The following is a 13,807-nucleotide window of genomic DNA, read 5'->3' on the forward strand; positions in this document are numbered from 1 at the left end:
CTAGCAAATATCTGCTAAGACAAGCAGATACGGGACTTGAAAATGCTGCCCCTGCAAGTCTAAAGGAATATAAATCACTGAACTCTCACAATTTTAGTAGGGTTTTGTAAAATAAGAAATAAAAAAGCAATTGAAAATTAAGCACTTCTGTTACTAATTAGACTTTCTAATGCATGTAGTGAACTCTGCTCATAATTTATGGGCTAGCTTAAAACAGGGAGAGTGACCTGTTTCTTAAACATTTGAACCAGCATGAATCTCAGCCTAACCGGAAATTGAACCCAGAGTTAAAACCTTTTTTAAAGGTTTTGATCAATTTGGAAGAGAAATTTTAAAAGGTACATAAAACCCTCTTCCTCAATTACTGGGCTCTAGCCACCTAACCTCCCCCTTCTCCACACCTCCCACTTACCCTTCTTTCTGAAGAGCATGCCCTGACTCTGACCTTGCATGAAAACCCCACCATCATGTGCTAGGCATGGATACAATTAATCACTGCTGCTTTGCTTAAAGCTGTATTGTAATCCTTCACTCTGCAGTGGGTTCCCAAAGTGCCTCAGACTCTACCTACCTGCATCATGCTCATGATTGATTCCTGAAGATCTATACACTGCAAGCCTGGGGGAAACACTGCAGAGAGGGCCATTGGAGCAGTGGCTCAAAGCAATGGACTAAACTGAGAGCTGGTTCCAGGTAAGTGATAGATCTATTAAAGGTAGGTATGAGGGAAGAGTAACTGGACAAAGAAAGGAAGAGGTTTTCAGCAGCAGGCCAACAGGAACAGGACTATGGTATTATAGGGGTGGCAATTGTAGGATTGAGTCTGGAACACTATTATTTCCAGGAAAATTTCCCTACATTTTATTTGCTCTGTGTGTTCTTATAGTTATATCATATATGTACATCCCAAGAGAGAAAAGGTATATATGTATGCACACATGTGCTTATATACACACACTATTATGTAAAAATAAGAGCTTACTCATCATATCTGTTCCCTACATGTCTTTTGAGTCACAGCAGATTACTTCAATGACAAGTTGTTCACCAACTACTAGCTCTGAAGATGCAGTGCAGGAAAATTTCTACCTACCTAGATGATGCAAGCTGAGTCAGCAGAAAATCTAAAAAAAATAGCTCAATGTGCACTGAACAGACAGATTCATCTCAATGGGGTGTTAACTTTGAAACCTAATTATGAAGCTTAATCACTAACCTTAACTACTTCGCTGTGGATCATTTTAGCACAAACATCCAGCTAACGTGCTTATCCCACAATGCCAAACTGACAGCTACATCTTTTCAGGTGTCAAACGCTGCAACTGCCCCCTACCCCAGCTAGCCAAACCTCCAGCTTCTGTCTGATAAATCCTACAATGCAGTGGTGTGTTTCCAATACTAGGACCCAGATTGTCAGTCCACTGATCTTGGCATAGCTATACTTAAGTCAATACTGCCATGTCCATTTACACCAGCTGAAGACCTAGTTCAAAATTCTGCAGCACACTTAAAATGTAGAGAGCTGAATCAAATAAATTGAATATGGTATCAAGTTAAATAGCAGAAGGGATAATGTAGTGGTTGTCTAATTCATTTTCATATTGAGTGTAATAGAAACCTGCATTTCTTGATTTATCTGAGGCTGACACAGAATCTCTGGGATTGTAGACTCCAGCCACCTTGCCACCGAAGGTAGGTCAAACTTACTAAGGAGTACATGAAGCACTGGTACCTGCACAAAATTTGGTGCAATGTTGCTCCCACAGCTTGCATTTGCATACCCTATGTTCTTCTCTTTCCTGTTGCTTCCCTTTGTCTCCTTTCCCCGTTTTGGCTCTGGGCTTCTTATCATGTTGCTCGGTAGGCGTGCAACCACCCATCTGTTCTTGTTCACAGAGAACCTTCTCTTTTCCTCCGTCAAACCCATCTCTTCAGGGAAACCTTCCACCCTCCATCTTTAGCAACCACTAAACCTTCCTGTTACTGAATTGTTGTGCTATGTCTTGTCTTACATTTGTTTCTCTTGTCTTGTGTGGATTGCCAGCTCTTCAGGGCAGGGAAAGCATCTTACCTCTATTCTGTAAATAGCCATGGAAATTTACAAGCCATAGAAATATGTAATAATCAATAAACATAATGATGTCACATTAAAATTCAAGCCTATGGCCTCTGCCTGGTACTTGGCAGTTATCGTAAGAGAAGTAATTTACAAAGGCTAGGCATACAGAATACAGCTGAAAGATGAAGTTTAAAGATCACCCATTGGGAAGTATAAATTATTTACTCCACTACAAAGCTGTGTAGTGCACGGTTGTGTTTTATATTCTTAGAAAAATAAAGAGCTGGGATCTGATCCAAACCCCACTGAAGTCAAATGGATCCTTCTATCAACTGAAAAGGGCTTTGGATCAGGACTCTAGAGAGTCCTGATATAAAATAATGTTCTGGACAGTGTTCTGCACCCAATGTTAAAGGAAGCTAAAGAATAGGAAACTATTTGATCTCTACTTTGCATTCACTTTATCATGTCTCTGCCCTTGGAAGTGCAAAATTACAAAAGAAAAACAGAACGCAAGCGAGTTAAAGGTTATAAATACCTGGTGTCAGGAGTATAACAGAGGTGACAATCAGGGAGCAGATAACCAGAATAACAAGTAAAGCAATTGCAATTCCTTTCCAGTTTCTTTGTGGAGGATTACTCCCCACCAGCTCCTAGAAATAACAAAGGACAGGGAATATTAAGTAAAGGCATCAGAACAAGGAAACAAACAACAAAATCCAAACAGCAGTGCACTTTTTCCAGTATATTCACAATAGGGTGACCGTCCCAATATTTAGGCGTTTGTCCCGCGTCCCGACCAATCTTTGGTCGGGACGCAATTAGTCCCGATATTTCGTGGCACTCCTTTTTTTTTTTTTTGCTCCACGGGCGACCCCCCCCCATGTGTCCCGATATTTTCTTCCTCTCATCTGGTCACCCTAATTCACACTGTACCATATATCGCTGTGAACATGGTAGCACAAACAGCCACTCAGACTACAGTTTATTTCATAGTATTATATTCTGGTGTTTATTTCATTCACTCTCGATCAAAGTATAGGACCAATAAATATGATGGGCCAAATCCATATCTGAGATGATTCCTCTTGGGTAACTGTGTGTATCCATGGGAGGAGCAGCCAGAATGCTTTGAAGGGAGAGTGGAAAGGGTATCCCCTGTACTGTCACCCTTGTTACACTTGTGGAAAAGGGGTAGCACACTCCTCCCTCCTCACCCTGCCTTACCAGCACAGCTCATCAGCCTCTGTCTGCTGTGACAGCAGTGCCCAGGCATACCTCCTCGGGGCTAGTCAGCGCTCACAGCTATGCTAGGGTCCTCTCCCCAAACCCCTGCGCTTGCAGAGTGAGGGAGGTCATAACATTGCTTCTTCCTTTGTGGGAGTATTTGGTGTGGGTGCCCCCTCCCCCAGGGCACAGGTTTTGGAGCAGCCATCATCTGGCACTCACTGAATAGGACTTCATAAATATGTGCAGTCATCTTATCTAAAATGGAAAAAAGTTAGATCAAAAGGGCTGTGTGATGCACATTCCTTTAAAATGGCCAAGAGCCAGAGTCACAGGTGGGTGTGAATGAGTCCAAGAAGTCTAGAGGGAGCTACAGTCATGTAAACACCACCTTCTTACAACGCCCCAACATATTGCACCAGCTTAGCCTCATGTAGACCAAGACTCGCTTAGACTCACGCCCACTTACCACCGTGTAACAACTCACTCCCTTCCCCTCACTGAGTGTAAGGTGTTTTAATGTGACTCTCAGGAAGTCTCACACCAAGACACCAGAGAGGAGTACAGAAAGAAAAGCAATATACAGGAGGGTGTAAGTAGATAGAAGATAAACTAGGCCACCCCCTTCCTTGATTTACACCTTTTTCTTGCTCCTCAGAACATACTGCATCAACGTAGACCTACTTCTGTTCACTGACACATCGGATGCGAGTCTTACGCATCAGCTCTGAGCCTGGCCCCAAACATTCAAAAAGCCACACTGCTATTTACCGATAAGCTGGACATTATTGAGGTTTTACCATATAGTTCTGTTTCTGATCTCTCTGGCATTTCTGACAGAGGGTTTTATGAAGTACTGCATACACATTCATCATCATCATCATCACTTCCATAACCACATAAGTCATTGGGACACCATCATTGATGAGCAATCAACCTATTGTCTCCACCCCTGACAATTGTGTGTTAGAGCTTGAGTCTCCGCAAAGTCCATTCCTGTCCACTTTTTTATGTCGTCAATCCATCTCTTCTTCCGTCTACCTCTTCTTCTCTTCCCCTGTACTGTCCCTTGGAGGATGATCCAAGGTGATGGGTGATGATGTTGCTGACCTCTTCATTAGCGATGTGGTCAAAGTAGGAGATGCCCAGGATTTTACGGAAGCATCTCATCTCTACTACCTGTATTTTCCATTCAAATTCTGCCATAAGGGTCCATGTCTCGCACGCATACAGAATAATGGAGATGACCAATGCGTGCAGCAGTTTCAGTTTGGATTCCAGGGAGATGTTCTTATTCCTCCAAATTGGCTTTAGCTTTGCCACTGCTGCTGTTTGTGCAGTTCTTGCCCGAATTTCTGCCTTGGATCCTTCATCAGTGATGATTGCCCCCAAATACTTGAACTTTTTACTGTCTCCAGCTCTTGTCCACTGACAGTGATATGTGAGCTGATCCCATCACGTTTGTTTGTCATCAGCTTGGTTTTTTTCTGCACTGATTTCCATGCCGTATTTTGTGGAGGTTTCATCCAATCATTTCACAAGGTTGGCAAGTTCATCTTCACTGCCTGCCAGGCCATCAATGTCATCAGCGAACCGAAGATTTGAGATTGTTCACCCCCAATGCTGACTGTGCATATGTGATCTTCTAGGGCATCATCATTATGTGCTCCACGTAGATGTTGAACAGTGTGGGGGAAAGAAGGTAGCCTTGCTGGACTCCAACAGTGGTGCAAAACCACCCTCCTATTGTGCCATTGACGAGAACTGCACTGCTGGCCTTGGCATACAGTTGTTTAATGGTAAGAATAAGCTGACGACCATCATTGTACTTCTTCATGGTTGCCCAGAGAACTTTGTGCCATACTCTGTCAAACGCCTTCTTGAAGTCAACAAAGATGTGGTAGCTGTCCTGCTGGTGTTGTAAGTACTTCTCACATAGAACATGAAGGTTGAAAATCTGTTCTGTGGTACTTCCAGCACGAAAGCCAGCCTGTTCTTCAGCAATGAATTCTCTGCTTGTGGCTTCAATCTGTTCAATATGACTTTCAACATCACTTCACTAGGATAGCTAATTAAGCTTGTGGTCCGGTAATTTTGACACAATTGCAGGTTGCCTTGCTTTGGCAGAGTGATGATTAGTGACTGTGTCCATGTGGAGGGCCTCTCACCGGTCTGTCAGCTCTTGTTGCAGAACTTGGTGAGTACATCTATTATATTTCTCCTCCGAATTTCATAAATTCGGCTGGGGGATGTTGTCAATACCTGTAGCCTTTCTTTTCTTGAGTGATTTCACAGCTGTGTCCACTTCTTCACGCAGTATTGGAAGGTCATCATCCTCTGTTGAATCTGGGCTGTCTAAGACACTAGGATCTCCATTTGTCTGGTGGTTGTATAGATCAGAGCAGTAGTTTGTCCACCTATTGATGATGTCCCTTTCTTCTATAAGACTGTTCCCTTCTTTGTCTTGAACTGTGTTAGCTTTGGTCCATCTTTCCTTCATCAGATATTTTTCAACCTGGAAGGCTCATTTGCTATTTTTATTATTGATACACTCTTCAGTTTTAGAGCATTGTTTTTCAATCCATATCTCCTTGGCCACTTTCATTCCTTTCTTGATCTTTCTGCCAATTGCTCTGTATTTATCAACACCCTCAGTGCTGTTCTTGTCTCTCTTAAGTTCTCTTCTACTGTCACACATTTGTAGTATTTTATTTGTGACCCATGGTTTTGTCTTCTTACGATGTTTCTCAAGGATGTCCATTGCTGCCTCATTCATTACAGCATCAAAATTGTTGGTTACTGTTTCTAGGTCTTCCTCTAGAGCAAGCAGCGAGGCAAATTTTCAGCCAATCATTGCTTTAACCGTTTAATATCACAGTGGAACAAGTCTATGCCCCTACAACAGACTATGACGATGAGCAAATTGAAGATTTTTACAATCAGCTCCAAGACATCATCGATAAGGTACCCAAGAAAGATATCCTGATTGTACAAGGAGATTGGAATGCTAAAGTGGGTACTGACGCACAGGCAGATTGGCGAGATTATTGTGGCCCTTTCTATAATGCGGTAACCAATGAGAGAGGATTGAGACTTCTGGAGTTTGCCAGCTATAACAATCTGGTTCTTGCAAACACATTAGGCGCACATAAAGCATCCAGACAATCAATATGGCACGCATCTAATGGTCTACATCACAGCCAGATCGACTACCTCATGGTGCAAAACCGATCTCATTCTGGGATTAACAGAGCTAAAACAAGGAACTTCCCTGGTGCTGATATTGGAAGTGATCACGACCTTGTGATGCTAAATTTTTGGCTGTGGCTAAGGAAAATTGTCAGGCCAAAGTTCACCAGGACCAAGTTTGACTTAGAAACACTCAGAGACCGAAACAAACACATTCACAGGATCTTAAATATTTATTGCACCTTCTCCCTGCCTTAGTTTCCTAGCTTCCACTGGATTTCCCTTAGCACTGAAACATCCAATGGACTCTGCTTTCTGACCAGGTTGAATAATCACTCAGCAAATCTGGGCTCACAGCTAGAGCAGCACTAAAACCTTCACATTTAGACACTCTATTAATTTGGGATTTTGCCTAGTTTGAAAAATTATGGATGATGGTGGGGAGAAGTAACTTTGCACTGGTTCTTGTTTCAGGTGTCACCCCAATGGTAAGTAAAGTGGGACATTTGTGAAAATCTCACTCCCTTTGATCTTGGAGAAATGCTGGGGATAATGCTATATGTCAGTGGCTCTCAACTTTTTCCACATCATGACCCCCATGTCACAACAAAATAAAATTTTGGAACCCTCCTTTAATGTGGTTTGGGATCAAGGCATACAAAATGTCTTGAACTCAGGCTGAGAACCCATGCTGTATGCCAGTAAGCATCTGAAAGTGACATCTGTATTTCAGCTGTTTATTCTGTTTCTTGGCTTTGTACTTGAAAGAAAAATATAATTAGAAAGAGCAAATAATTTTGTTTTATCATTGATATTAGAAGAAGAATCTGAAAAGTAGGTCAGGAGCTTTGAGAAATGCAAGACTGACAGCAACTAAATAGAGAGGATAGAAATGCCCTGACATTATCCAGTGCCTTCCATTTGAGCATCTTTCAAACATTAATTAATTTAGCCTCCAACACCCTTGTGAGTCAGGGTTGCATTGCGATCCCCATATTTCAGGTGATAAACCTAGGACCCAGAGAGATTTTGTAATTTTCCCCGAGGAAGTCAGAGGAAGAGCCAGGAAAAGAATCTAGGAAATGCCACCTATCCATAGGACCACTCTTCCTTACCTGCAAAAGGGCCCAGCAAGAGCAGAAGGAACAGAGGGATATATGGAAAGAAAGCATCCAAATTGCACAGTGCTTCGACCTGAGGGCAGCCAAAGCCTAACCAAATAGTTCTTACACTTCAATAGGCAAAGGTGGAAGAAGGATGGAGCAAGGATTTGATCTACTCCTCACTTCCTCCCTTGCAAAGCACTGCTACAAACATGGCAAAAGCACTAACAAGAGAGAGCTGAGGCCGGCAACAGCAGTAATTGTTAAAGATATTCTTTTAGGTGCAGTGTCTTCTACTTCTCCCACTAACCAGACAAAGGCAATGTCTAATCCTTGTGACTTCAGAGCAGAATTATGTAGTTTCATTCCATCAAGCATACCACGCTCTCTAGTAACATTCTGTGCATTACACAAAGTATACTAATCAATCATTAGGTCAATGACATTGGTAGCTTCTGCTCACTGGAGCTGGGAGTGGGAATGGGCAATGAAATATTAAAAGATGAGTTTCAAAAAAAGCCTGACTTGGTCTTAGCTCCTGTGTCACACCTGGGCTTGCAAAACTAGTTGAAAGTACCTCCCTGGTCCCCCTGGCTCTGAGGAAATTACTCAACCCCCTGTTCTCACACAGCTTCTCTGGCTGTGGTAGGGGGTGGAAGGTGGGAGAAGCTGCAGAGCAAAGCAAAATCACCATCTACTCCCCCTTCATCCCTTTCCCTGCCCACTCACTTCTGGGGGAAGTAGTATTGGGCAAGATGTCCCTGCTCTACTCACTAAGGCAATATTCACAATAATAGAATATTAGGGTTGGAAGGGACCTCAGGAGGTCATCTAGTCCAACCCCCTGCTCAAAGCAGGACCAATCCCCAGACAGATTTTTGCTCCAGATTCCTAAATGGCCCCCTCAAGGATTGAGCTCACAACCCTGGGTTTAACAGGCCAATGCTCAAACCACTGAGCTATCCCTCCCCCGTCTCAGTAGGAGAGCCGGGAGGGGTCCTTCTTATTCCCCCTACATGGCCAAGTAAAAGCTGTGACCATCAAGGCCTCTGTGATGATGTTCATGATAACCACACTGTGGATGATGGGCTACCTCTGATACCTCAACATTCTGCAACCCAAAGTGCAGTTTAGCTTACAGAACACGACTTTGCTTCATGAAAACTGGGGCTATCCTACAGAAGAGGGGTTTGCTGATAAAGAACATTAGAGCGCTAGAAAGTGGGGCTCCTTATTTCTGAAATCCTGGTTTCTTCTAGTTTTAAAAAATGTACCACAAGAAACACACACCAAGTCACTCGGTTGACAATCTAAAATGAGGCCTGTGGTACCCATGCAGCCCATATTAAATTCACTCCCAGGAAAAAGGAAGCACTTGGTAGTGACTGTGGCCTTCATTCCCATGGAAATATGTGGTCCACATTTGTGGTACCAGGAGTTAGAGCTCCTGGTATAATTATAAAAGGTAGCTGTAGAATTTTGTTTGTCAGAGTTACCTGAGAAAACATTTCAACAAACGAGCAAGTTGTACTGCACTGCGTTATCCTAATTCAAAGCATAGTTATGGGTGAGAAGTGGAAACATTTTGAGGCAAATATTTGACTTTTATATGCCTTAGAGCCTGACCCAGCTCCCATTGAAATCACTGGAAAAACTTCAGTGACAGTTGGATTAGGTCCTTGGAGAAACTGTAGATGAAAAGGAGTGTTAATGTATCAGCACTTGTTCTTCTAGGGCTTAGGTTTGCCCACAAAACCCAACCTTTCTGCATTCTCAGGAGGATTTTCTTGCACAGATTAAGGGCTTTTCTATGCAGTGAGCTATTGTGCGGCAAGCTGGTATGCTGTACGATTCACATCCCAGCTTGCATGAGAAGTTACTCACTGTATAGACAAGCTCTAAATAGCTGCTAATCTAATGCTCCATTTGAACAAGTCAATGTGGTGGTCTATTGGGATGCAACAAATCCATACATATTTTTTGCAGGATCCTATATTGGAAAGCTTGATCTCTGAAGTGTTGGGTTCCAGCTGCAAAATCTAAATGTAGCTCACAGTGTCTTTTCTGCCTTCCTAAATATTAAAAATTCATATTGGATGCAGCACATGGAATACATTAAATGATGATTTCAGCAGTGTGTAGGTCTTGATGCTGCTACACAGACCAATATACTTTTCAAAGATTTATTTTATCCTACACTTATTGAATTTTATTTGAGATCTTACATTTTGTGGAAGCATTTGGCTAGAATGTTGTAATCCTATCAACATACTAATGCAGTCACAATCAATTGTTATTGTCTTACAGCCCTCAGCGTGACAGAAGGAACTGAAGCAAGGTAAACCTGTATGCCAAGAAAAACGTTATAGACAATACTTATAGACAATAGATAAAAGGTCATTTCAGGGAATATGCAGTCCTGAGGTTTCAAATATCTTAGCCCTTACAGTGTTGTAAGAACAAACTGGCACAGACCACGTAGCATTAATAGAGAAAAGGGGAAGTCAAAGCAGCTGGTTTCTCCTAGGGAAGGCAGAATTCACTTTGCCTAAAACTGAATCTACTTGAATATTATGACTTGAAAGTCTGATGTAAATTCCAGTTTTCCTGGGTTTGCCCTCCACCTAGGACAGGATGACAGCAGGAGCAGAGAGGAGAGAGAAAACATAAGGGAATACGGTGAATTATAGAGCAGAAAGCCATCAGAGTGAAAAACAAATAGAGACTGAAAAGGTTGAGCAGAGAAGGGGAAAGAATTTTTTTTTTGATAAAAATAGATACAGAACTGTGTACAGCGCAGCTAAGTCATTGGGAACTGTTCCCTATATAAAAGAGGCTTCCCTTTAGCCAGAAAAATGTTGTCACTTTTTAATAAATCCATTAATTCCTGGTGGAGTGCTGTGCTGGAGGAAAGAGGGCACAAGAGACATAACAGGCAGGCAGGAGAAAAGGTGAGAGGGAATAACAGAAAGCAGCAGGAGCTGCAGGGAGAGAGAGGAGGAGGATCCTCTTATGCAGGGCCGGTGCAACCACTAGGCGAACTAGGCGGCCGCCTAGGGCGCCTAGTGGTTGAGGGCGCCTAAAAGCCCGCTCAGGCGAGGAGGTGGAGTGGAGGTGAGCTGGGGTGGGGGGGCGCGGGGAGGGCAGCCCGCAGTAACACTTCCACTCTACCTCCTCCGCTGAGCACACAGCTCCCGCTCTAATTCTCCTCCAATCGGCGCCGCAAGCCTGGGAGGGGAGGAGAATTAGAGCGGCGCAGGCGTGCTCAGCGGAGGAGGCGGAGCGGAGGTGAGCTGGGGCGGGCTCCCCGGGTGGGGTTAGCTTCTGCGGAGGGGGGGGCCCGGGCGGGGTTGGCTGCCGCGGCGGGTGGGGTTAGCTGCCGTGGAGGGGGGCTCCCCGGGTGGGGTTAGTTGCAGAGGGGGGGTAGTTGCAGAGGGAGGGCTCCCCGGGCGGGGGGGTGGCGGTGGGCGGGGTTAGCTGCCGCGGGGGGGGGGGCTCCTCTGGTGGGGAGGGCGGGTAGGTGTGGTTAGCTGCCGCAGGGGGCGGGGTTAGCTGGGGGGGTGGCGCAAGGTGGAAGTTTCGCCTAGGGCGCGAAACTTCCTTGCACCGGCCCTGCTCTTATGTACCTCTCTAGCACCCCCAGGAGCCTGGGCTGATTAACACCAGCTTCTCATGGAGCTTCCTGTTTCCTGCTGCTTCCCTGAACCCACTTGAGGAGAACAGACAGTCAACTGAAGTAGTAGGAGCCAGTTAGGCCCTTAAAATGCTGATATCTTCCCTCACTCAGGCTGTGCTACCAGCCTGCTTATTTGTCCCCTTCAATTGAGTGTTGAGAGCCACTATAGCTGGCACAGAACAGCAGTCATGAGTGAATGAAGAAAAGGCCCCTCTGGGGCCGCATTCAGAAAAAGAAAGAAAGCAAAGGAAGCTATCTAAGCAGGAAGGAGCTCTCCTGAGATACATAGACACAAATGTTCATGGTGAGCCTTCTGGCCCCAGTGAGGATGTGAGTGGTGAGGAGATGCCTGATCTTCCAGTTAGTCAGAGTGCAGGTGACCTGGCAGCTACTGCAGCATCCATATCTCCATCTCAAATGGATGTAACCATGCACATTCCTGAAGAAAAGTGTAGATCAGAGAAGAGTGTGGTGCAGGCAAGAAATAGCTGCTGCTGAGTTTAGTTCCTTAAGTCTAGATGATCCAGGACCGTGGACCCACTTGAGCAGTAGCCTGAGGACTTCCTTGTACTGCATGGGCAAGTGAAAAACTTCATGTTCCCCAAAGACAATGAAAATAGAAGTTTCCATCCAACAAATTACTGGCGTGAAATCCCCAATGGTGACAAAGTGGAGAGGCCATGGCTTATGTACTCAGAAACCCAGAATACTGCATACTGTTTTTGTTGCAAACTCTTCCACTCTAATGTTCCAGCCACATTGGGTTCTACAGGAAAAAAGGACTGGAAAAATCTGGCTAGAAATCTGGCATGCCATGAGAAGGCAGCAAATCACCAGAGAGCATTATTCCATAGGTGGAAAGAGCTTGAGATGAGACTAAGGTTAAAGGCCACCATAGATGATCAGCATCAAGAGAAGATTGCATCAGAGTCTCTTTACTGGCAAAATGTTATGAAAAGGCTCATTGCCATTGTGAGAATGCTTGCTATCCAAAACCTAGCACTGAGTGGCACTTGAGATCAGCTGTATGTGCCAAACAATGGAAACTTCCTTAAAATTGTGGAGCTGATGGCTGAGTTTGATGCTGTACTCCAGGAGCATCTAAGAAGAGTCACCACCCAAGAAATGTACACACACCACTACCTTGGAAAAACAATTCAAAATGAGATCATACAATTACTGGCAACAAAAGTCAAACAGAAGATTGTGGCAGATCTGAAGTCAGCAAGATATTACTCTGTTATTCTGGACTGCACACCTGACATCAGCCATGCGGAACAAATGACTTTAATGGTGCGTTTTGTAACAACAACAGAATCTAGTGAAAATGTCCCTGCAGTGGTGACTGTCAGAGAGCATTTTCTAGAATTTATTGACATTGATGATACTACAGGAGCTGGTATAACATATGTGCTTCTTAAAAAGCTGGAAGATACGGGAATTGCGATAGCTGACATGAGAGGTCAGGGCTACGACAATGGTGCCAACACGAGAGGAAAGAACAGAGGAGTGCAGACACAGATCCGAGAGTTAAACACTCAAGCTTTTTTTGTCCCATGCAGCTCTCATTAATTGAACTTGGTGATCAGTGATGTAGCATTAGCTTCTAGTGAGGCTGCTGAATTTTTTAATGTAATTCAAAGCATCTATGTATTTTTCTCTGCATCAACTCATTGATGGCAAATTTTGAAGCAACATCTGGGAACATCCTCTCTGATACTGAAACCACTGAGTGCCACACCATGGGAAAGTTGAGTGGAGGCGATAAAGCCTATCAAACACCAAATTGGGAAGATAGATGATGCCATAGTTACCATTATGGAGGATAATGCTATGACAGGAACTGTTCATGGGAGAACAGTGGCAGATGGAAATGGAATCACCAGAAACATACATAACTTCAAATTTCTGTGTGGCTTAGTGTTGTGGCATGACATACTGTTTGAAATAAATGTAAGCAAGAGACTCCAAGGTGTTGACCTTGATATATCTGGAGCAATGGAACAACTGGACAAAGCAAAGTCATACCTACAGTCTTACCGGTCAGATGAGGGATTTCAAAACGTTCTGAAGAGTGCACAGAAGTTGGCAGAGGAACTTCACACTGAAGCTATTTTCCCACCCATTCAAGAATACAAGAGTCACCGAAGAAGACATTTTGATTACGAGGCACGGGATAATCCCATAAGAGACCCCAAACAACAATTCAAAGTTGAATTCTTTAACCAGGTACTAGATTGTTCAATACAGTCAGTTGAAGAATGTTTCATGCAGCTCAAGGAACACAGCAGTATATCTGGGATGTTGTACAATATTCCAAAACTCCTCACTATACCTGAAGAAGACCTACACCAGCAATGCAGGGCACTAGAGACAGTGTTGACACATGCGCAATATTGATGCAAGTGATTTAGGTGATGAACTGAAAGCCCTTTCAAGATACATTTCAGCAGGATCAATTCCAAAGGCTGTTCTGGAATATATGTGCACAAATAAGATGATTATCCTCTTTCCAAATGCTTTTGTTGCTCTGCACATACTTCTAACACTTTC

At 43.8% G+C, this 13,807-nt stretch overlaps 1 protein-coding gene across 2 annotated transcripts in view; it reads right to left on the reverse strand.

The window, feature by feature from the left end:
* The window catches only part of DPP6 (dipeptidyl peptidase like 6), a 607,069-nt gene that overhangs the window by 270,974 nt on the left and 322,288 nt on the right, over positions 1 to 13,807 (reverse strand). For both annotated transcript variants that reach the window (XM_065398031.1, XM_065398032.1), the window contains one exon: positions 2,598 to 2,712. In XM_065398031.1, coding sequence (XP_065254103.1) covers positions 2,598 to 2,712 — 115 coding nt within the window. The remainder of the gene's footprint in view (positions 1 to 2,597; positions 2,713 to 13,807) is intronic.

This window comes from Emys orbicularis, chromosome 2 (assembly GCF_028017835.1).
Source record: "Emys orbicularis isolate rEmyOrb1 chromosome 2, rEmyOrb1.hap1, whole genome shotgun sequence".
Classification (NCBI taxonomy): domain Eukaryota; kingdom Metazoa; phylum Chordata; order Testudines; family Emydidae; genus Emys; species Emys orbicularis.